This window comes from Megascapheus bottae, chromosome 10 (genome assembly GCF_031878675.1).
Source record: "Megascapheus bottae isolate mThoBot1 chromosome 10, mThoBot2.hap1, whole genome shotgun sequence".
Lineage (NCBI taxonomy): Eukaryota > Metazoa > Chordata > Mammalia > Rodentia > Geomyidae > Megascapheus > Megascapheus bottae.
Genome location: NC_143518.1, coordinates 43,460,941 through 43,484,415, shown reverse-complemented (window position 1 = coordinate 43,484,415; position 23,475 = coordinate 43,460,941). Strand labels below are relative to the sequence as shown.

Sequence of the window (23,475 nt, the reverse complement as noted above, 5' to 3'; positions counted from 1 at the left end):
CCGCCCCGCTCCGCCCCCCGCCGCCGCCGCCGCCGCCGCCGCCGCCGCCGCGTCGGAGCTTCCCTCGTCTCTGAGTCCTGGCCGCCTTTCTCCTTCCTCTCTGCGGACGACACCCAAGAAGGACCGGAGAGGAGAAGGTAGACGGGACGCGGAGGCCCCGAGCGCCGTGACCGGGCTGCAGCGGCGTGGAGCCCTCCGCCCCCCGCGCGAGGCGCCCGGCCGCCTCGGGAGCTGTCATGGCCGCCGGTCACGTGACGCCGGCGGGGCCCCGGCCTGGTTCCCTGCGGTTGTAGCTTCCGCAGTCTGGGCTTCTCGCTTTCCTGGCTGCTGGTCTGACGGACTCGGACGTTACTTCTTCTCCCCTCCGGAAGAGTGGCAACCCGGACTTCGAGAACCCCGGCAGGTAAATACGTCCCAGAAGGGGCGTTTACTCCTCATTCCCGGGAATCCCAAAGCTAGGCTTAGACCCCTGGATGGTGGGCCAAGAAGAAGGAAAAAGGCCTCGTCATGAAAATAGGTGCAGGTTGATCCGGGAATCATAGCATTAACAGATGATTAATAGATGCGCCCAGTATCTTGGCCTCTCCATTGCAGGGTTTGTCAACTACACAGACGGCGCGCGGGGGGGGGGGGCGAGTGGAGGGGGAGGAAAGCTGCTCGGTGGTTGCTTCCCCGCCCCTCCCCGTTCGATGGCATCGGCTTTCTACCAAAGTGCCTGTTTACCTCGGGCTCTCTGGGGACGACGCGTGCGCGGGGTCGCTGCCCGGGGTCTGGGTGGGACCTGCTCTAGAGGTAGGAGTGGCTCGCAAGCCGGAAGTGTTCGCTGGGAGAGGAGACTCAGGTGGGTTCCTGGAGGACTCGGAGCTGCGGGGGTCAGTTCTAGGTGGGTCAGGTGACATTCTTCACCCCGAAAACTGGAGAGTGCCGGGTTATCCGGGGGATTGCAAGATGGGGCAGAAGATAGGGTATTTTATGAAACTTGTTTTTATAAAAGCAACCCTGAAGGTGTGACACCGTTGTTTAGAGAGCTTGATTTATGTGCAGTTGCATACTGTATTTACTTACTCATGAAGGTAGTGTATGTGGAAGATTTATAGGTGATGACTTTCTAAAAGGATTTGTAGTGCTAGAGATTGAACCTAGAGCCCTGCAAATACTAGGCCAGTGGCATTCTGCACATCATGGAGCTGCATATCCCCCAATCCTTCTAAAAGGACATGTGAAATGAACTTGCCCTGGTTTTCATTGAGTACACAATGCATCCTCTATTCATTAAGTACTTGGTACTTCTCAAAACCAGTTTGGCCATGAATAAGTAAATAACATGAGGGAGGTGTTTAACATAGATATTTCACAATGCTCTACAGCCTAACCCTTTTCCTCCAATAAGAAAAGTTGATTGGCAGCCTTGTGCAATGCCTTCAAATTAAATAAATCCTACCAGAATTTTCTTGTGCATTCTGGGAATGTAATTAGTTATACTAGCTACTCGGGGACGTTTAAGCAGGAAGCACACTACTTTTTTTGTTGTTGTTTTGTTCATCAAACGGCTTGAACTCAAGGCCTGGGCACTGCCCCTGAACTTTTTCACTCAAGACTAGTGCTCTACTTCTGGTCTTCTGGTGGTTAATTGGAAATAAAAGTCTCAGAGACTTTCTTGCCTGGGCTGTCTTCTAACTGCAATCCTCAGATCTCATCCTCCTGAGTAGCTAGGATTACAGGCATGAGCCACTGGCATCTGGCTTTTTAAAATTTTTTATTTTTTTTGCCAGTCCTGTCTTGAGCTCAGGGCCTGACCACTAGCCTTGGCTTTCTCAAGGCTAGAGCTCTACCACTTGAGCCACAGCACCACTTCCGGCTTTTTCTGTGTATGTGGTACTGAGGGATTGAACCTGCATTTGTGCATGTAGGCAAGCGCTCTAACACTAGGCCACACTCCCGGCTTCTACTTTTTTTTTAAACCTAAAATCTGTATTTTTTTTTCCCATGGGGCTTGAACTCTGGGGCTGGGCGCTGCTTCTGAGCTCTTCTGCTCAAGGCTACCACCCTAAATCATGAGCCACAGCCCTGCTTCCCATTTTCTAGTAGTTAATTGGCAATAAGAGCCTTAACATTCTTCAGTGTCCATGCTGGCTTTGAACCGTGATCCTCAGATCTCAGCTTCCTGAGTAGTTAGGATTACAGACTTGTAAATTTTTTTAAGTTGACATTTCACTTTAGTTTCTCGATGGTTTTAGCTTTGAATAATAGTTATTGCCTTTGCCTTATAAAATCTTCTTATAAGTTTTGTGGAAAAGTATATTTGTTATAGAATACATCCATTGTCAGCAATATGTTGAAAAGAAAATTAAACTTCAAACCTATGTAGAGACTGGGTGTTTGGCACAAGTGGTAGAGAATGCCAGCCTAGCAAGTGCAAGGCCCTGAGTTCAGACTCCAGCTGTATCCAAAACATAAATAAAATTAATTATTTCAAATAGAATTGGCATATAAGTAAGGATTTCCATTTAATCCTGTTTTGGATATTAGATTCATCTAGTACTATACCCTTTTCACTTACAGCTCTCCAAACAAATTCTAATGTTTTCTTGTAAATGTAGCCTTGGGACCTATGGTGTCAGCATCTTACCTTCTTCCTCAGATTGTTGAATTGGAATTTCCATTTTAACAAGACCAATCCACTCCCAGGTGCTTTTTATGCACAATAAAGCTTAAACATTACTGCCCTAGTGATTTTTTTTTTTTTTTTTTTTGCCAGTCCTGGGCTTGAGCTCAGGGCCTGAGCACTGTCCTGGAACTTTCTCAAGGCTAGAGCTCTACCACTTGAGCCTCAGCACCACTTCCAGCTTTTTTCTATGTTTGTGGTACCAAGGAACCAAACCCGAGTCTTTTCGTGCATCCTAGGCAAGCACTGTACCAGTAGGCCAAACTCCCAGCCCTCCCTAGTGATTTTAACATTGAAGTTGCTATGGGTATATTTCAAAAAGCTTGCTCTTTTTTGCATATCTGATCCAAATATAAATAACCATAAATGGACCATCAGTTTAAAAAAATGGTTTGTAGAGATGAAACATATGTTTCATGCTAATAGTTTATATGTAAAATATGTATATTGTATAAAACTTTTAAAAGTAACTACCTTTCACACTGTATGAGTTGGTCAGTATATTTTATCTTTAATTTTTATGTATTTGTTTTTTTTTGTATATAGAAAACATCTGGAGAAAATGACCCATTGGTTTCATAGGAACCCATTAAAAGCTACAGCTCCTATCTCTTTTAACTACTATGGTATGGTCACTGGCCCTTCTGCTTCAAAAATTTGCAAGTAAGTTTTTAACTCAACAGGAATTAATTCAGCAAGTTACTTGATTTTCTTGGCAGTACTGTGGTTTAAATTCTAGTCCTGGAGCTTGCTAGGTAGATGCTTTCACTGCTATGCCTCCAGACTGATTTTGCTGGGTTGTTTTGTTTTGAAGATAAGATCTTAATTCAGGTGAAAACCTGAATTAGGCTTTCTTTCTTATATAGGAGGGATAACAGGTATATAATAAGATCCTTGATTTGCTCCTTTGTTAGACTGAATTTGTTTTAGTAAAAAATTTAAATTATGAAGGATATTTCATTTGTCTTCAGCTGTTGATGCTAATTAAGTTTATCCCTGTATTCTGGTATACATATCTAGTAGAGGTAGGGGTTGTAAGTGAATGTTGTGTTTTCAAGCTCTTATATTAATGTCTCCCAAGTCTTTTTTTTTTTTTTTTGCCAGTCCCTGGGCTTGAACTCAAGACCTGAGCCCTGTCCTTGGTCTGTCTCAAGGCTAGAGCTCTACCACTTGAGCCACAGCACCACTTCTGGCTTTTTCTATGTATGTGGCACTGAGGAATCAAACCCAGGTCTTCGTGCATGCTAGGTGACCATTCTACCACCAAGCGAAACTCCCAGCCCCTCCAAATCATTTTACATAGAATCATGTAACACAAGTGAATTTTATTCTGTTTCATGAAAGTGAGTTGCGATCATCCAGGATGCGCCTCCTCGAACTCTTCACTGATTTGAGCTGTAATCCAGAAATGATGAAGAATGCAGCAGATTTGTACTTTTCACTTTTACAAGGTTAGTTTATTTACATGAACTTCTGAGTTTGTTAAAAAAAAAAAAAAAGTAAAGAGAACTATATTGAAATTTAATTCTTAAACTTTCCAAATTTGTACAGTTTAGTGTTTTGGGCTATTATTTTGTATGTTTGAGTCTCAGAAATAGGAGATTGTAATGGTAGCATGTGATTGTTTTCCTACCATTTCAAAAATTAAATATATATCATTTTGTACTCTGTTACACTAGGAGAAGGAATGAAGTATGGAAAAGGAAAACAGGCACCTGGAAACCTAACTGCTTTTCTTTTAGAACTAATTTTTCTAACTAGAACAGGTTCTACTTCTTTCTGAGACTTAAGACATCTCATATGTCTTTATAGGTTTCATATATTCACCTGATGAATCCACCCAAGAAAGCAAACTAAGATATATTCAAAATTTCAAGTGGACTGATACATTGCAAGGACAGATTCCAAGGTGAGCAGTGTTAATGTAGTGTGAAATTGCAGTAATATGCAGCCAATATGCAGCCACTATATCCTTGTATTGAAGAAAAATGTAAGAATGGTCAGCATTTTCTCTGAATCAGGCAGTTAATTAAAAGCATTTGGCCTAAGTTATCATGCATATTATTGATAAAAATCAGATAATTTTCTTCCAGACCAAATCTAGTTTTTTGTATTTATGCAAATCTTAACTAGAACTGAACTGCCTGACTATTTTAATGACACACAAAGAATAGCTTGGAAATATGGAACCTACCCTGGCATTCTGTTTGTGCCTTCTTTCAGCTCAACAGAATTTTGTTTTTCTCTTTTTCTGATCAATTTTTCTTTTTTTTTTTTTTTTTTTTTTTTTGCCAGTCCTGGGCTTGAGCTCAGGGCCTGAGCACTGTCCTTGGACTTTCTCAAGGCTAGAGCTCTACCACTTGAGCCTCAGCACCACTTCTGACTTTTTCCTATGTATGTGGTACCGAGGAATCGAACCCGGGTCTTCATGCATGCTAGGCAAGCACTTTAACCACTAGGCCAAACTCCCGGCCCCTGATCAATTTTTCTTTTAAAAAATATTTACTATGTTTTAAAAACACCACTAAGGGGCCGGGAGTTTGGCCTAGTGGTTAAAGTGCTTGCCTAGCATGCACGAAGACCCGGGTTCGATTCCTCGGTACCACATACATGGAAAAAAGCCGGAAGTGGTGCTGAGGCTCAAGTGGTAGAACTCTAGCCTTGAGAAAGTTCAAGGACAGTGCTAAGGCTGTGAGCTCAAGCCTAGGACTGGCAAAAAAAAAAACAAAAAACAAAAAACAAAACACCACTAGATTGTTAAGATGCCCACTATCTTTGTCTGAATTTGTTTTGGAATTACTCTATCATAATAAGAACAACAACAAAAGGATTAGAGATTGCCAAATGACCAGAGCCAACAAGAAAGGATATAAGCAATGTTTGTGTGTAGCCGGGCCCCCTCCCAGGCTTCTTCCAATGGAACATCTTCAGCTATTCTTATTCTTTCTAATGGATGAGTCCCTTATGTGTACGTACCACATTTTATTAATCCACTCATCTATTGAAAGCCATAACTTGGCTAATGTGAATAGGGCAGCAGTGAACATGATGTGCAGGTGTTTCTACCATAACTTGATTTGTGACTGGTGTGTCTGGATTTTAGGGAAGTAAAAGACATCTTTTTTTCAACTAAATTTTGGAAACTATTCTCATCGTTTTTTGTTTTGTTTTCTTTATGAAGTACATAGCATATTCAAGGCCACTATTTACCCCTTCATTAGTAATTACCTGTGTTTTCTTTCCTTATGTTAAACACAAGTATTATTTGTGTGTGTGTGTGTGTGTGTGTGTGTATATATATATATATATATATATATATATATATATATAAACATGATTGCTTGCACATATCAGTTAACATATCTTTGTAATTTCAGCATCCAGGAGGCTTCGTGTGGTAATGTTGTAATCATTTACAGAACATAATGCTTGTGTTTTTAACTCCAGTACCCAGCAGGATGCTGTTTTTGAATTGATTTCCATGGGATTTAATGTCGCCTTATGGTACACCAAATATGCTTCAAGGTTAGCTGGAAAAGAAAAGTAAGTTAAAAGGAGAAAACAAAATGTATATGTGTTATTTTCAATAATATTGAAGTTCATTATTTAAAAGTCCAAGCTGTTGATTAAAAAGTACCACTTTAGGTAAATGAAAGTTACCCTTTTTTTTTTCCTGTGTTGGGACAGTATAATGGAAGCAGTGCTTTTCAGTCTTGGTCAGCTTAATTCCTCATGGATGTTGCCTTATGGCTAGCTTGATCTCCACCTCCAGGCCAGGTTTTTTTGCTGGATAATTACAAATGAGTTTCTTGGATTTTTCTCTCTGGGCTGGCTTTGAACCTAAATTCTTCATGTTTCAGCTTCTTGATTAGCTAGTTAAGAAAGTGCAGGTGTAAACCACTGGTGCCCAGTTTGTCTCATATTTTAAGTATTTGAATTACATAGCCTAATGTTAAAATTTAATATTTGCCATGTGGAAGGTTTTTCTAAATAAGACTACAAAGAAAAATACTATGTATGTAACTATACAAAATACTGAAAACAGGGTCGGGAGTTTGGCTTAGTGGTTAAAGTGCTTGCCTAGCATGCACGAGGACCCGGGTTCGATTCCTAGGTACCAAAAGTGGTAGCCAAAAGTGGTAGCCAAAAGTGGTGCTAAGGCTCAAGTGAAAGAGCTCTGGCCTTGAGAAAGTCCAAGGACAATGCTCAGGCCCTGAGTTCAAGCCCAGGACTGGCAAAAAAAAAAAAAAAAATACTGAAAACAAAGTTCAGAAAGTAAATGATAGTATTCTCCAAAAAACATTGTAATGGCAGGGTACTGGTGGCTTGTGCCTGTACTTAGTTACTCAGGAGGTTGAGAGCTGAGAATTGTGGTAAAACCAGCCTGGGCATGGAATAGTATCTCCAATAAAGTACTTAAAAAGTTGGAAGTGGATCTGTGATAGAGTAGTAGAGTACTGGCTTTGGGCAAAGAAAAAAAGCACCGGGACAGCACCCAGGACCTAAGTTCAAGCCCAGAATTGCCACGCACATGCACATGCACACACTTGGGCACTGCTGGTTCACACCTGTAATCCTAGCTACTCAGGAGTCTGAGGTCTTGGTATATTTTTTATGTACCATTTTTGAGTGTCATTTTTTTTTTCAAAAGAAAGAAAACAAGTAGGGAAAAAAACAACTAATTTTGTTTAATGATTATTATGTACTAGTAATAGTGTGTGAATTACTATTTTCTGATTCACCCTCTACTTAGTAATGTAACTCATCACTATCTTTAAGCATAACAGAAGATGAAGCAAAAGAAGTTCATCGAAGCCTGAAAATTGCAGCTGGGATTTTTAAACATTTGAAGGTAAAAGAAATGTGTGTGTGTGTGTGCATCTAATACTTTAATACATACATAATGTTTTCTTTTTTCTTTTTGCCAGTCTTGGAGCTTGAACTCAGGGCCTGAGCATTGCCCTTGGGCTTTCTCAAGGTTAGGTCTCTACCACTTGAGCCACAGCACCACTTCTGGCTTTTTCTATGCATGTGATACCTTGGAATAGAACCCAGGTCTTCTTGCATGCTAGGCAAGCACTTTACCACTAGGCCAAACTCCTGGCCCAAATACATAAATAATTCTCACTTTGGGTGAGGGAGACTGAAAAACAGCTAGTACTAGTTGGGTACCAGTGGCTTATTACATCTATAATTCTAGCTGCTCAGGAGGCTCACATCTGAGAATCACAGTTCAGAGCCAGCTGGGACAAGAAAGTATGAGATTCTAGTTAATCACCAAAAAGCAAGAAGTAGAGCTGTGGTTCAAAGTGGTAGAATGTTAGCCTTGAACACAAAAAGCTAAGGAACTGTGTTCAGGCCCTGAGTTCAAGCTCCAGGACTGGCACCAAAAAAAAAAAAAAAAAAAAAGAGTTAGTGCTGGCCTTCAGTATTTGTAGTATATTGATTCCAGAACAGTCACCTTCCCTCCAGGATATCAAATGTTCAAGTCTTTTTTTTTTTTAAATAAAATCACATAGTACTTTCATATAACCTATGTATTCAAGAAGGTGTACACATCCTCTTGTATTCTTTAGTTTGATTTTTAATAAAATTTGGTAATATAGGGCTTTGAACCCAGCTCCTTGTTTCTGTTAAGTAGGTACTGTATCACTTGAGCCACATACCCAGCAAATCTTGTATACTTTACATCACCTCTAGATTGTGTGTATATGTGTATATACATATATATATATATTTTAAAACACATTTAAGTGTTTTATAAATTGCTATACTGGACTGTTCAGGGAATAATGATTAGGAGAAAAGTTACTGTATGTTCATATATTAAACTTTATTTTCAAATCTTTTTTTTGTTGTTGTTGCTGCAGCTCTAGGGACTGAGGTGAAAGCCTTGAGCTTGCTAGACAAGTACTATACCACTTGAACCAAGCCCCTCTAGCTTCAGTTTTTAAATAAGTCACCCAGGACTGGAGTTCAAACCCCATGACCCACAAAAGAAAAAAAAAAAAACTTGTAAATAGGAGGTCATTTTTATCTGTGCTGATGTTTGACCCTGATCCTTCTACCTCTGCCTCTTAGGTAGCTGGGGCTAGAAGCATGTACCACCAAACCCAGCTATTTCCCACAGTTTCAATTTGATGTAAATGTGGAACCCTTAAATTCATAGAGCCAATTGTCTGTGTTCTGTAAACTTCCATATTGATAAGTTTAGTCAATAACTGAATGTGAATGTCTCCATCTGTGTCTTAGAAGCAGTGACTTACCACTAAAAAATTCTAGTTGTAATATTGTGCTTTTTTTCCTCTACCTTCTGAGAAGACAGGCAAAAACAAAGCTTTGAAAGAATCTCCCTATCATTTCCCACTGTTCTCCAAAGCAGGTTCCAGAAGCAGCCACAATTCCACAAAACTGAACATGTGTCATATTTGCAGTATCTCAGTGAAAATACTAGAAAAGTGATCACTGCACTCTGATTCTATTAGATAGCCTGAAAGTGTGCTGAGAAAGTATGTACCCATCTTCCTACATGATTTTTCTCTCCCCCCCACCCCTCTCTCTCTCTCTTTTTTTTTTTTTTTTGCTAGACCTGGGCTCCTTTTGCTGGAGAGTAGTACTATACCACTTGAGCTACAGCACCACGTCTGTTTTGTTGTGTGATTAATTGGAAGTAAAAGTCTCATGGACTTTCCTGCCCAGGCTAGCTTCAAACTGCCATCCCCAGATCTCAGTTTCCTGAGTAGGTAGAACTACAGGTGTGAGCCATTGGTGCCCAGCTTCCACAGGACTTTTTCCTCTTGATTCTCACTGAGCTCCTGCTTACTGAAGGTCTGTGAAAGCTATCGGGGGTGGTTTTTTTTTACCCCTCATGATAAAATACTGTTCTTTTTCAGTGATTAAAATGCTGTGGTTCTGAATTAAGTGTAGAATTATGCTTTGAATATGTCTTTATGAATAAACAAAGCCACATTGGAATTTTGGTTAACACTTAAGTATGTTCTATGATGGAAATGTGGTTTGTTTGCATTATGTATTTTTCCTAAGCAATCTATTATAATTTTATAATTTTTTCTAAATTTTTTCTTGGATTTCTTAATTTTTTTTTTGGTAGCACATGGCAAAATCCTTTGTTTTCATATTTACTTTAAAATACAGAAATCCCATTGCCTTCTTCTCAAGTTTGTTACAAGGATGCATATAGTGACAAGATAGTTGCTCAATTTCAAACCCTAAAATGGAAGAACAATTTTGGAGGTGGGCTAAAGAAACAGAGGGACAAGGACTCTGGTGATGCTCAGAGACTAGAGGCTAGGTCTTTAGATGAAGTCTCCTGCAAGTAGGGGTGAGAGTAGGGGATGGAGCAATGCTTTCCTTTTTCTTTTGGGTTAAGACAGAGTCTTGCTTAGTAGCCCAGACTAACCTGAAACTTGAGCTCTTCCTGCCTCTGCTTCCAGAAAGTGCTGGGTAGTACAGGTGTGTGCTACATACCTGGCCTGAGGTTTTCATTTCTTTTTGTTTCTAGTGCAGAGATCAGTCCTCAGTACCAATCAAGCATTTTTTATTCTTAGAAGAGCTAACTTTTAGTATAAAATTCCTTATGTTATTGCTTGTATCTTACATAAATTTTTTTTATATCCTAAATTTCTGCTAAGTCCTCAAACTGAGTATCTCATAACTTCTCCTCTCTTCATTTCTAAAAACTGGATTAAAATAAAATTTGCTTTTTTTTTTTTTCTTTCTCAGGAAAGTCATATACCAAAACTGATTACACCTGTAGAAAAGGGAAGGGATTTAGAGACCCGGCTCATAGAAGCTTACATTATCCAGTGCCAAGCTGAAGCTCAAGAAGGTATCTTAATTTTCTTTTTTTTTATTGTATTTTATTGTCTGGGTAACGTGTAGAGGGGTTACAGTTATATTCATCAGGTAGTGGGTACATTACTTCTTGAACATTAATACCCCTTCTCATGTTTTCCTCCCACTTTCCCTTCCCCCCTCCCTCCAAATATCTTGTTTTTTTCCCTTTCCTCTTTCAAACAGACAAATAAATGTATATACAATATACCAGGTAACAAAGTCATATACAGTAGCAGCATGAGATAAACCATAGAGGAAAAAAAGAAATAACTTCATATAGTACATTAAGAATAGCAATCACACACAATAAAGCTCTTGTTTCCTTATCCTAGAGTCCCTTTCATTTAGTCTCATCATATACGATCATATGTACATAGCTTTTGAGCTATTATGATCTGGGAGAATCCTAGATGTGTACTAATTATTACAAATGAGGGAAACCATAGAGCCTGTGTTCCTTTGGGTCTGGCTTACTTCACTATGATTTTTTCCAAGTCTTTTCATTTTCTTACAAATGGGCTGATGTCATTCTTTCTGATGGCAGCATAGAATTTCACATCTTCTTGATCCATTCATCTGTTGAGGGGTATCTGGGTTTGTTCTTAATTTTTTTTTTTTTTTTTTTTTGCCAGTCCTGGGTTTGGGCTCAGGGCTTGAGCACTGTCTTTGGGCTTTCCCAAGGCTAGAGCTCTACCACTTGAGCCTCAGCACCACTTTCGGCTTTTTGCTATGTATGTGGGGTACCGAGGAATTGAACCCAGGTCTTCGTGCATGCTAGGTAAGCACTCTACCACTAGGCCAAACTCCCAGCCCCTGGTCTTAATTTTTTTAAGATTGATTTTTATTTTTAAGAATGTTGAGATTGCATTTAATTATTTTTTTAAATCAGAATTTACTTGAGTGTTAGTTTTTTGTTTGTTTGTTTGTTTGTTTGTTTGTTTTTGCCAGTCCTGGGCTTGAGCTCAGAGCCTGAGCACTGTCCTTGGACTTTCTCAAGGGTAGAGCTCTACCACTTGAGCCTCTACCATTTCCAGCTTTTTTCTATGTATGTGGTACTGAGGAATGAAACCCAGGTCTTCATGCATGCTAGGCAAGCACTCTACCACTAGACCAAACACCCGGCCTTAAGTGTTAGTTTTTAAGAAATTTATAGTAAAGAATAATTTTACCTATACCTTTCACCTTCATTCTAGCAGGAAATGTCCTTCTAGCTCATTGGCTGTTTTTGTTTTTGTGTCAGTACTAGGCTTGAACTTCAGGCTCTGGGTGCTGTTCCTTAACTTTTTTGATAAAGGCTAGTGCACTGCCGCTTGAGCCACAACTCTACTTCTGGCCTTTCGGTGGTTACTTTAGAGATAAGAATCTAACAGATTTTCCTACGTAGGCTGATACCCTTCTGAGTAGCTAGGGAGGCTTTTGATTCTGTGCCACTTCTGCCAGCAAAAATGTTAGCTCTAACTCTCGTTTGCTCATTCTTTTTCTACTTCCAATGCCTAACTTACTTAAAATCTTCATCTTTTTTGTTTTTACTTTATTTATTTATTTTTGGTCAGTCCTGAGGGCTTGAACTCTGGGCCTGGGCACTGTCCCTAAACTCCTCAGCTCAAGGCTACCTACCTACCATCCTACACCTTGAGCTGGTGGTTACCAGAGATAAGAGTCTCATAGGCTTTAGTTCCCAGGCTGGTTTTGAATCGTGATCCTTAGATCTCAGCCTCGTGAGTAGCTAGGATTACAGGTGTGAGCCACCAGCACATGGCTTTGTTTTTATTTTTATGCTTAGCCTGGGGCTTGAACTCAGAGCCTGGGCATTGTTCTTGAGCATTGTCCCTTCTCAAGACTAGTTTTCTCCCACTAGAGCTACAGCTCCACTTCTGGCTTCTTAGTGGTTAATTGGAGATCATATTCTCACTGACTTTATTGCCTAGGAAAGATCTCAGTCTTCTCAGTAGCTAGGATTATAGATAGACATGAGCCACTGGTGCTCCGCTGTTGGCAGTAATCAGTCAAACCAACCTATGTGAGAATAACTAAGAAACCTAAGCTTTTGATTTTCTCTTTCTTCTTTCTTTTTTTTTTTTTTTTTTTGGTCAGTTGTGGGGTTTGAACTCTGGGCCTTGGCCCTGTCCCTGAGCTCTTCAACCCAAGGCTACTGCCCTATCCCTTGAGCCACAACGCCACTTCTGGTTTTCTAGTGGTTAATTGGAGATAGAAGTCTCACAGTATTTAGTGTCCAAGCTGGCTTTGAACCTTGATCCTTGGATCTCAGCCTCCTGAGTAGCTAGAATTACAAGCGTGAGTCATTGCGCCTGGCTTGATTTTCTTTATTTCAAACTGTATTCTATGTTTTGAAATTATTTTTTTTGCATTTTATATTGTAGTAATTCTCTGATTAAATAATAATTAAGGTGATTTATTTAAAGAAATTGTGTCAGAAATTGTGTTCAATGTTTTCTATTGGTGCTTATGTTTTTTGTAACCTGTCATATTAAAATTTCAAACTATATGAAAATCTTAAGAAAACCATAACAGACTGTCTGTTGCTATTGTAATTGAATTGCAAGTGAAATTAATTATATACTCTTTCCTTTTGTTGGTCATAGTAACAATTGCCCGAGCAATCGAACTCAAACATGCTCCTGGACTGATCGCTGCGTTGGCATTTGAAACAGCTAGTTTCTATCAAAAAGCTGGTAAGCATAGAATTCTGCCGTTAGACTTTTAGTCTTGAGATTCTCAGGTTTATTTGCTCTGAAAAAGGAGCCACCAGAACATTCTCAGATTTTTTTTTTTTTTTTTTTTTTTTTTGCCAGTCCTGGGCTTGAGCCTAAGGCCTGAGCACTGTCCTTGGACTTTCTCAAGGCTCTAGCTCTACCACTTGAGCCTCAGCACCATACTTCTGGCTCTTTTTTCTATGTATGTGGTACCAAGGAATCGAACCCTAGTTTTCATGCATGCTAGGTAAGCACTGTACCACTAAGCCAAACTCCTGGCCTCATTCTTAGATTTTTTTTCTAGTATTTGCAAAACTGAAATAACTTTATTATAGATCTTGTTAAAGAATTAGAGCTGTTAACAGTTACAGCTAGTAACTAGCTCTTTTGCTTTTAAAATTGTTTTTAGTCTTTGTAACTATCTTTATTTTGATAAGGAACTGAAACTAAAGATCTGACATGAGCAACTCAAAACTTCAGCTGCCAGATGGGAGCTGACTCATTCCCTGTGACAAGTTATTATTCATTGATTTAGGAGACTTACCTGCATTTCTGTTTTGCAAATATTTTACATGCTGAGTAGAGAGCAGTAGAATAAATTCACGGTCTAGGGAAGTTATGATGTGCATAGCTGAAATACAGGATGAGTGAAAGAGAAAATGTGAGAAAAGTTCACATGTATGAGATCAAACTGAATCATATGGCTTGTTAGTTTCACCTTGATTCAATAAATGCTTGGTACTTAGGATCCATTAAAAAAAAAAATAGAAGTGAATGAATGACTGTCCCTGTGCTTGTATGAGGGATGGGCTTGCTACATGAAAAAGGAATGATCTGCCAACTCAGCACTTAAATAAAAAATTGCTATTCCTTTTGGAGGAAATGGCAAAAACGTTGACAAATACAATGAAATAGGAAGTGGAGAGAAACAACTAAATTGAAGAGATGTTTAGATATGTATTTATATGTGAGTGTGGGCCTATATATTTTTATTAATACAAGATAAAAAAAGATTCAATGATGGTAGGCATAAAGTAGATGAGATTGTCCTCCATCCAACTTGAGTCTGTTTAACCTTTACATTGTTATATTGCCTAAGTTTCTGAAGAGAGACAATAAAAATAGTAACTAATTTGTTATCAACTCGGTTACATTAACCATTAGATGCACCATGGAATTTAATCTTTACAGCTTAAAATATAATTACATCACTTTAAATAAAGGGTTTTGGTGTTTTTTTAATGCTTGAATTTGTACTTGGTAGTATTCTGTTTTTATCAGCAGAACAAATGTACTAAAATCTTTCTAGTGAATCAGGGTGAAATTATATTTTACTTTTTAAAATGTAACTTTAGATCATACTTTATCCAGTTTGGAGCCTGCATATTCTGCTAAATGGAGAAAATATCTTCACTTGAAAATGTGTTTCTACACAGCTTATGTGAGTATTAATAACATTGAAGACAATATAGTTTACTGTCTCTCTGGCCCCTGTAGTACCAGCCTCTCATTTGGCAGACTGCTTACTTGCTCTCACTAAGTGTTCACTGATACGTAGCTATTGTGAGTTAATATGAGTGGAAAGAAATGATAGATTGGAGTTTCTGTTTGATTTGGGGTTCGCTTTGAGGCTGGAACCTTCTACATACCAACAAGAGTTTCCTTAGTTTAATTCTGTTCTGTATTAAAGGCATTTACTAATTCTTATCATAAACCAGTACCATGCAGAGTAAGGCCTTACATGGGCGAAGGACAACTGTATGCACCATCTCATTACCAGTGTATTATGCCTGCCTAACTTGGTTTATTGATTGAATCAAGTGAGAGACCAAAAATCCCTTTTTCAGTTTAACTTTTTTCTTACACTTTATATTACCCGAGTCTATGTACAATTGTTGTGTGGATGTAAACATTTAAAGAGCAAATTTGTAGGGTTCTGTATTTGCCTTCAGTCTTTGCTCAGCAAGGTCCAGGTTACAGGCACAATAAGGACCTTGGATTTTACCAGAGCTATAATCTTGAAGTCAGGAGACTAAGGTAGAAAGGTCATGAGTTCAAAGTGAGTTTGGACTACAGAGCCATACGCTGTCTGAAAAAAAATAAAAGATACAAGCACAAGAAAAACCCTCCCATCTCCTTTATTTGCTGTGTCCTGATTTTTTTTTTTTTTTTTTGCCAGTCTTGGGCTTGGGCTCAGGGCCTGAGCACTGTCCTTGGACTTTCTTAGGCCAGCACTCTACCACTTGAGCCTCAGCACCACTTCCAGCTTTTTGCTATGTATGTGAGGTACCGAGGAATCGAACCCGGCTCTTCGTGCATGCTAGGCAAGCACTCTACCACTAGGCCAAACTCCCGGCCCTGTGTCCTGATTTTTAAAAACAAACTTCATCTAGTATTTTTTTTTAATTTGCTCTGTGGACATAGTTAGAAGGTAGGATATGATGTAAGTCCTTTTTATATGAACAGAGATGGGGAAAAAGTTATAAGTAGCAAGATATAAGGAATTTTACTTATATTCATGCAGTGACTAAAGGTATTTCTGACACAAGTAAAGGGAAAGAATAAATAAAAATGTGTTTCTTAAGCTGGGTGTGATGGCTCAGGTGTGTAATCCTAGTTACTCAGGCTGAGATCTGAGGATCGCAGTTCAGAGCTAGCCTGGGCACTAAAGCCCATGAGACTTTTATCTCCAGTTAACCACTAGAAAACCAAAAGTGGTGCTGTGGCTCAAAGGGTAGGACAGTAGCCTTGAAGTGCTCAGAGAGAGCGCCCAGGCCCAGAGTTCAAGTCCCATGACCACCAAAAAAAAATGTGTTTCTTTTGCCAGGCTTACTGTTATCATGGGCAGACTTTGCTGGCTAGTGATAAGTGTGGTGAAGCAATCAGATCTCTCCAAGAAGCAGAAAAGTGTGAGTTTCCGCTTTGAATTTTAGCTCCTTTTTAAAAGCTAACATTTTATCGTGAAAGGAAGTAAATATTTTTGATTCCATCACAAAAGGGTACTGGTAACAAGGCAATTGGAGGAAGTAAGAAAAATCTGCAAAATGCCGCCTTCCACTTAGAACATTATTATTAGCATTGCAGCAGAAGTTATATCAGCTGATTCACAGCTTTTTAAGTATAAATAAGCAATGCTTAAGTATTACCAGATAATTTTGATCTCTTTCATATACAGTATATGCCAAGGCAGAAGCACTGTGCAAGGATTATGGAGAAACCAAAGGACCTGGGCCAACAGTCAGACCTTCCGGACACTTGTTCTTTAGGAAGCTTGGGAACCAAGTGAAGAACACCCTAGAAAAGTGTCAGAGAGAAAATGGATTCATGTGCGTTCAGCTTGATACTAATGTTATATCAGTATCCACTATACATGTATTGGTCGTTTAAAATCACAATTTCTACTGGTTTGTATTCCCAAAAGTTTTATGCTACATTAGTGACACAGTTCAAGTGTATGTGGCCCAACTTTTATTCTGTATATTATGATGACATATAAAAATACATTTTAAGATTGAAACCTGAATTGTTAGTATACCTCACTTGACCACCCATGATATCCTAATGCTTTGTTTCCTTATTCCTTTTTCTCCATTTATCACTTCTCAGCTCCTTTGCATACTCATTTCTGGTTTCAGCTATTCAGAAATAAGGAAAATAATTTTCTTACAATTTCTTCTAGTACTTTCAAGCAGCTTCTGTTATCAAACCATTGTTGGAACCGTAGGCCATTGTCTTTGTAGGTTGGTAGAATCAGTCTTGGCCCTCCTTTTATCTCTGCATTCTTCCCTCATGTTCTGCATTAGTCATGTTGAATTGGCATTTCCTTGAATGGGTCTAGTCGAGCTTTCACACACTCTGAGCCCCTCATACGCCTTCTTTATGTTTTCATGGCACTTCACATCCATAACAGCTTCTTTTTTTTTTATTTAATTTTTTTTTTTTGTAAAGGTGATGTACATAGGGGTTACAGTTACATAAATAAGTGTATTTCTTTTTTCTTTTTTTTGCCAGTCCTGGGGCTTGAGCTCAGGACCTGAGCAGTGTCCTTGGACTTTCTCAAGGCTAAAGCTCTACTATGTGAGCCTGAGCACCACTTCTGGTTTTTTTTCTATGTATGTGGTACCAAGGAATCAAACCCAGGTCTTCATGCATTCTAAGTAAGCTCTCTACCACTAGGCCAAACTCCCAGCTCCAAATGAGTGCATTTCTTTCTGAACAGTGTTACCCCACCTTCATTTTCACCCACTTTCCCTCTTCCCGCCCCCAAGTTGTAAAATTCATTTCCAGTCTAGGGTCTTTTGTGAGTATCACCTTTGACTCACCATTTTGTTATTCCTTTCTCTTCCCCAAATCAGAAAAACATACATATAAGACACAGGGTACCAAAATCAAAAAGTGACAACAGGGGATAAACCAAAGGGGGAAAAAAATAACTTCACATAGTACATTAAAACAAGGGGTGGGGGGAAGTTTGGCCTAGTGGTAGAGTGCTTGCATGAAGACCCGGGTTTGATTCCTCCATACCACATACACAGAAAAAAGTGGAAGTGGTGCTGTGGCTAACATGGCAAAGCACTAGCCTTGAACAAAAAAAATGTGTCCAAGGACAGTGCCCAGGGCATGAGTTCAAGCCCCAGGACTGCCAAAAAACAACAAAAAAAATCCCTCTTGTTTCCCTTTCTTGGAGTTCATTTCTATTAGCATCATTTTATACGGTCATATGGTCATATGTACCAAATAATCACAAACAAGGCTACACTAAAGCTATGTACAGTTATGTTCATTGGAGCATTATTTACCACAACTAAGATAGGGAACCAACCCATGCCCCTCAGTAGATGAATGGATCAAAAGAACATGGTATATGCTTCCATCAGAAAAAATGGTATCACGCCATTCATAAGAAATGGGAAAACTTGGGAAAAAAATCATATTAAGTGAAGTAACCCAAACCCCAAGAAAACAGGCTCCCTGGTTTCCCTCATTTGTAATACTTAGTATATGTCTAGGATAGTCCTAGCAGAATATCACAATAGCTTCTTTACATTGTAATGCACAGGGCTTCTTAACTATATACTTTATGAGACAGAGAAACTCCTTAACCTTGGTATTAATTTGGGCTTCAAACATTATGCACTCAAGTTACTGAATAAATGAATGAACCACTATTTCAATTGCTTTTTGCAGTTACTTTCAGAAAATTCCAACAGATGCTCCACAGCTGGAACTAAAAGCAAATTACGGGCTGGTAGAACCTGTACCTTTTGAATTTCCTCCTACGAGTCCTCACTGGACACCAGAAACGATGGCGGCATTTGATCTTACCAAGAGACCCAAGGACGACACTGTATGAAACCTTAGTTTTTCCTTCACAAAGGTTTAAAAAGAGAATTATGAGTTAGAATTTTGATATTTTTCCTTTTGAAGTAGGTACTTAATATTAGCTATATTAAATGAGCTAATTGAAACACTTAATATGATCTGTTCTAGAACTCTTGGAGACAGTCTAGTACTTCAGTGTTTTCAGATTTTCTGCATGGTGTTCTGACATTTTTTTCAACACGTTATCTCACCTTTTTACAACCTAATGATGTCATGTCTGTGTTACTATAGCAATATTCTACTTTTAGCATTGGAGGGTATTTGAAGATTTGATCTAATTTCAGCATGCCACAAGTCCTCCAGGAGTAAAATAAGAATGCTTTTATTCAATTTCTATCTAAAACATCTGGATGTTCTAAATCAAATAGTAATTTAAATGAATATTTTCAGATTTAACTACCAAAAATCTAGGTCCTATAACAAAAGAATTGGGAATTAATTTGCAACTGTTGCTTCTGTCCTCAAATTGAATTTATAAATATATACACTTACCTCCTGTAGTAAAACCATTGTTCCTTATAGTCGCCATTGCTATATCCTCTGAAACTATATCCTCACTATCACTGTCATAAGTTATCATAAGCCTATCACTTTCATAAGTTATTTCCAAACGTTGGGGTTGCACATGCATGGATTCATTACTCAGTTTCTCAAAAAGACTTGAATTGGAGTACCGTTAGCTTGACTTTTGCCTCTCAGTGTAGGTTTTTGTATTCACTGATAACATCGTCTGTATCTTTAAATTGTAGGTAGCTTTGGGGATAGCATAGTTAATGTTAATATTGTGTCATTTTTTACATCACCTTTTAAAAGTGGAAAGGTTATAGTATGTGTTTTCCTGATTTCAAGTTGTATGTTTACACTGTTTTCTCTCTGTGTAGGCCAAACCTAAGCCAGAAGAAGAAGTGAAGCCAGTGAAAGAACCAGATGTCAAACCTCAGAAGGATACTGGGTGCTACATCTCCTAAAATGAAATGTGCATTAAAATCTCTACTTGCAGATAAGATACACCACAGAACTATTTCTTGAAATGATATATCTGATGCCTGTAGAATAATTATTAAATTCAGAAGGAATTGGCTTTCAGATTATTCTTGATTTTTAAATGTAGAAATGTTCCATGCTTTGTCTCTGGACATTACTTTTTAATGAGGACAACTTGAAAGGTTGAATTGTGTCTCTCGAGTGAATGTGAGGCTTGGATCATTTCTGAACTCTGGTTGGTTTCTGGCTTCCTATTTTCCCTTATACTGGATACAAGAAGAACTGTCTCTCTTGAACAGAAACAGTTGCTTTTTCCTGTCACCATTGTATTAATTGTAGCACAGACTTATTACATTTATCTTCTCTAGTGGAAACAAAAATCACACTTGCCTGGGGGCATAGCCTAAATGAGAGAGCACTTCGAGGCCCTGAGTTCAAAACCTAGTGCCACAATACTAATTTTAAAACCCTTCACCCCAGATTCTTTATACATACCGGAATCTATCATTTATATTCTATTAGTCATTGTGTTTCATTCATTCTCAATGACCCTGCAATGATTTTTATGGACGTCTTTTCTAGTGGGTTTTTTACTCAGCGGGTAGAACTTTGTAACTGTGATTAATGTTCCTGTGTAAGGGCAGACAGGAAGAGTGGGAAATGTTTTTTGAGGAAAAGAAATAAAATATTGCATGCTATAAAGAGAAAAATTTTAAACTTGAATGAGATAGGTTGTCCTGATAACTACTGATACTGATAACTACTTCTTTGTTAAAGAAGTTTTAATAAAAGTTGTAAAAATAAAAAATAAATTGTAGTATTTGAAACATTTTGGGACATACACATACATGGGAAATAGTGAGTGCATACTCTTGGCAAAGTCATGCATCTGTAGGTTTACCTTGTACTGATAGTTCTTCTGGGTGTTGGATAATTTTCCTGTTTGTAAATGTCACATTGGTTCACTTAATAGGAATAGTACTAGTCATGTGGCTGAGGGCTTTCTATGTACCAAGCAATGTACTGAGCATGTACATAGGTAAATCATGAGAAATATATAACATTTATAAAAGTTTTGAAATAGGAATAAATATTTCATTATGAGGCATTAACAGATTATATCTATCTGAATCAAGATTGTGTTCAAATAAGTGATTATAACACACTATTCACTCCTTTGAAAAAGCTATGTAGAACCAGGGGTTTTTAACTATAGAAATGCTAGTTACTGCTTTCAGTCAGTGTAAGATTCAGTATTTGAAGCTATAGTTTAGCATAATAATTGAACGGGCTTTTTTAATTTGCAGTTTGTAGAAAATTTTATTAAATATCACTTTCATGTGCTCCTTACTACAAATCCCTGTGTGTTCACCTCTTAGTGACAAAACTTTGACAGTAATTGATGCTGGCTCACTCTGTATTCTCCACCTCTGTTTATCTTAGGTGCTGATTACTAAGTTTGCACATACAGGCTTATGTGGATAATACTACCATGTATGAAATGAAGACATAATTCCGCGCACTGCTTCGTGAGATGCAGTAACTAGTACTCGGTAGTTAAGTCCATAACTGTCAACACTGGGATGGTCAGATAATTAATACCCTCTTGGATTACCAATTTAACAGTTTATGACAAATCCCATTGTATGTAGTACTTTTGGAAGTGGTACTTCTGGGAAATTGCCAAAGGGAAAGAAATTGCATGAGAGCTATAAAGAGTTGTTGATGTTAACTATTGCCTATCTTTCAAAGCAGCCATGATAGCTAATGTTAATTCTGCTGAGTGTCCTTTGTATATGAGTTACCTTTTTATTTATGAAAATAAAAGCAATTTATATACATTTCCATTTGAGTTTTTTGTTTTCTGATATTTTTACCCTAATTCAATAAGACTGAAAATTCTTAACTGCAGTAATATTGTTAAAGCACATATACATTGCATCAGTTGTTTTTACTTCATAAGTCTCACATTCATCATTCCTTGATCTGTTTGGTTTCTATTTCTGTTGTTTGGTATCAGTCGTCTCTTACATAGTGTGGTTTAGGTTGGCTTGTATATATCTGATGTGTTATATCAAACATGATAGTACTATGTGCCGTGGAAAGGTAAACTAGAGTGCTTAGCATTACAGTTGTTCAGTTCCTTGGAGAAAAGTTTATACCTCGCAAATCAGAAGTGGCATTCTTAGTCTATATAAAGATACCTAGAAATGAAACTGTTTGGAAAAATAATTGCATACACTTTTTCACAGTTTAGTTCTAGTGCTTCAGAAAATCCTGAAACACATTGTCTTTTAACACATATAAACCTAGTGTCACTTTGGGTTACCATAACTCTGTGTTTAAAACCTTTTTCTTTTTAATACATTTGAGTAATTTGCTTACAATCTTATTTTAAAATGTCTGTAATTTTAATTCTCTTAATACTGAGAACAGTTTAATTCACACTGTGGTTTGCAGCCTTCTGGGTGACCTACTGAGTAGGGCCCAAGGTTGGCTGGAGCTCCCAGCTCACTATGTCCAGAATTTCTTTTTCTTTTTTTGCCAGTCCTGGGCTTGAGTTCAGGGCCTGAGCACTGTCCTTGGACTTCCTCAAGGCTAGAGCTCTACCACTTGAGCCTCAGCACCACTTCCGGCTTTTTTCTATTTGTGGTACCAAGGAATCAAACCCGGGTCTTCATGCATGCTAGGCAAGCACTTTAACCACTAGGTCAAACTCCCGGCCCCTATGTCCAGAATTTCTAACAGTTACCTGTACTATCTGCCATGAGACAGACAAAGCTGTGGATGCCTCAGTAGGACAGGCTTCTATTAGTACACATACACAATTTAAACTAAATTTAAAGACAGAAAAACTTCACAGCTGCTCCTCTGCAGTAATTCTCAGGGAGCAAGCAATGATTTATATTTACACATGGATTCATCCAAGTACTATGCACACGCCTCCCCCTCACCCCCCCCTCCCCCCGTCCCTAATCACAGTGGCCAATTTCCTCAAAGCTGATGCAGACAAGTAGGGCTCATGACAACCCATCCAACTTGCTATCTCCCCAGAGGTTCAACATTCAATCTCTGGAGGACAAGGTGGAAGCAGGAAGGGAGTCCAGTGCTGGTGTAGGTGAGCAGTACAGATTCCCAAGTGCTGGTTCTTTGCAGCGTTTAACATAAAGGACTTTACTAAACTTTATGCACTCCTTCAAATTAAATGCCAAAATAATATACATCTAGTATGATCTAGTATGTTGCTTTCTTTATACAGATTACAGTACATGTATGTTTCAGTAAAGGAGTTAATTGATGAGCGAACAGTATAAGGAGAATAAATATTAAGGAGAGTTTTTAAAATAGGGCAGTTAAAAATCTGTCATTGTTTTGGGGCAGGGAATGTGGCTTAGTGGTAGAGTGCTTGCCTAGCATGCATGAAGCCCTATGTTCGATTCCTCAGTACTCAAAGTCAGAATTGGCTCTACAGCACAAGTGGTAGAGCCTTGAGCGAAAGAAGCTCAGGGACAATGCCCAGGGACTGAGTTGAAGCCCCAGGACTGGCAAAAAAAAGTCATTGTTTTTTCCACCCATTAAAACTGATTTTTTTTTTTTAAGTAGAGACTGCATTGGGACATTTTGGGGCAGAAGAAGACTCGGGCAGTATATAGGTACACCCTATTTTCTGAGGAGAGGCTATGAGGGAGGGGAAGAAGACAAAATAAATGAGTATGTTTGGTGTTGATACTGAGGAAAAAGATAAAACAAGTTGAGTGGTAGTGAATTTAGGTGTAAAAGGAATAGGAAGGTCCTTGAAAGAGATGGAGAAGGGGCTCATGATAGGCTCTGTTTTGATTGCGTTCCAAAGTAAGCAAGCAAGTCTTAAGAAGA

The 23,475-nt window shown here is 38.6% G+C and overlaps 1 protein-coding gene across 1 annotated transcript; it reads left to right on the top strand.

Moving 5' to 3' along the window:
• Positions 1–36: 36 nt before the first annotated feature.
• Positions 37–21,447, top strand: Brox (BRO1 domain and CAAX motif containing). The gene is made up of 13 exons (XM_090341154.1): positions 37–403; positions 3,212–3,328; positions 4,010–4,116; positions 4,478–4,574; positions 6,113–6,208; positions 7,445–7,517; positions 10,409–10,514; positions 13,126–13,215; positions 14,592–14,677; positions 16,064–16,145; positions 16,412–16,562; positions 18,424–18,583; positions 19,500–21,447. Exons 2-13 carry the CDS (start codon positions 3,228–3,230, stop codon positions 19,584–19,586), a joined length of 1,236 nt encoding a protein of 411 aa, XP_090197280.1. The 5' UTR covers positions 37–403; positions 3,212–3,227; the 3' UTR covers positions 19,587–21,447.
• Positions 21,448–23,475: the final 2,028 nt, after the last annotated feature.

Excerpts from the sequence above, each read along its gene's own strand:
- Brox (XM_090341154.1), top strand. The coding sequence starts at position 3,228 with ATGACCCATTGGTTTCATAGGAACCCATTAAAAGCTACAGCTCCTATC. Across the intron at positions 3,329-4,009 it reads TCTGCTTCAAAAATTTGCAA|TGAGTTGCGATCATCCAGGA; the intron begins GTAAGTTTTTAA and ends GTTTCATGAAAG. Across the intron at positions 7,518-10,408 it reads GGATTTTTAAACATTTGAAG|GAAAGTCATATACCAAAACT; the intron begins GTAAAAGAAATG and ends TTTCTTTCTCAG.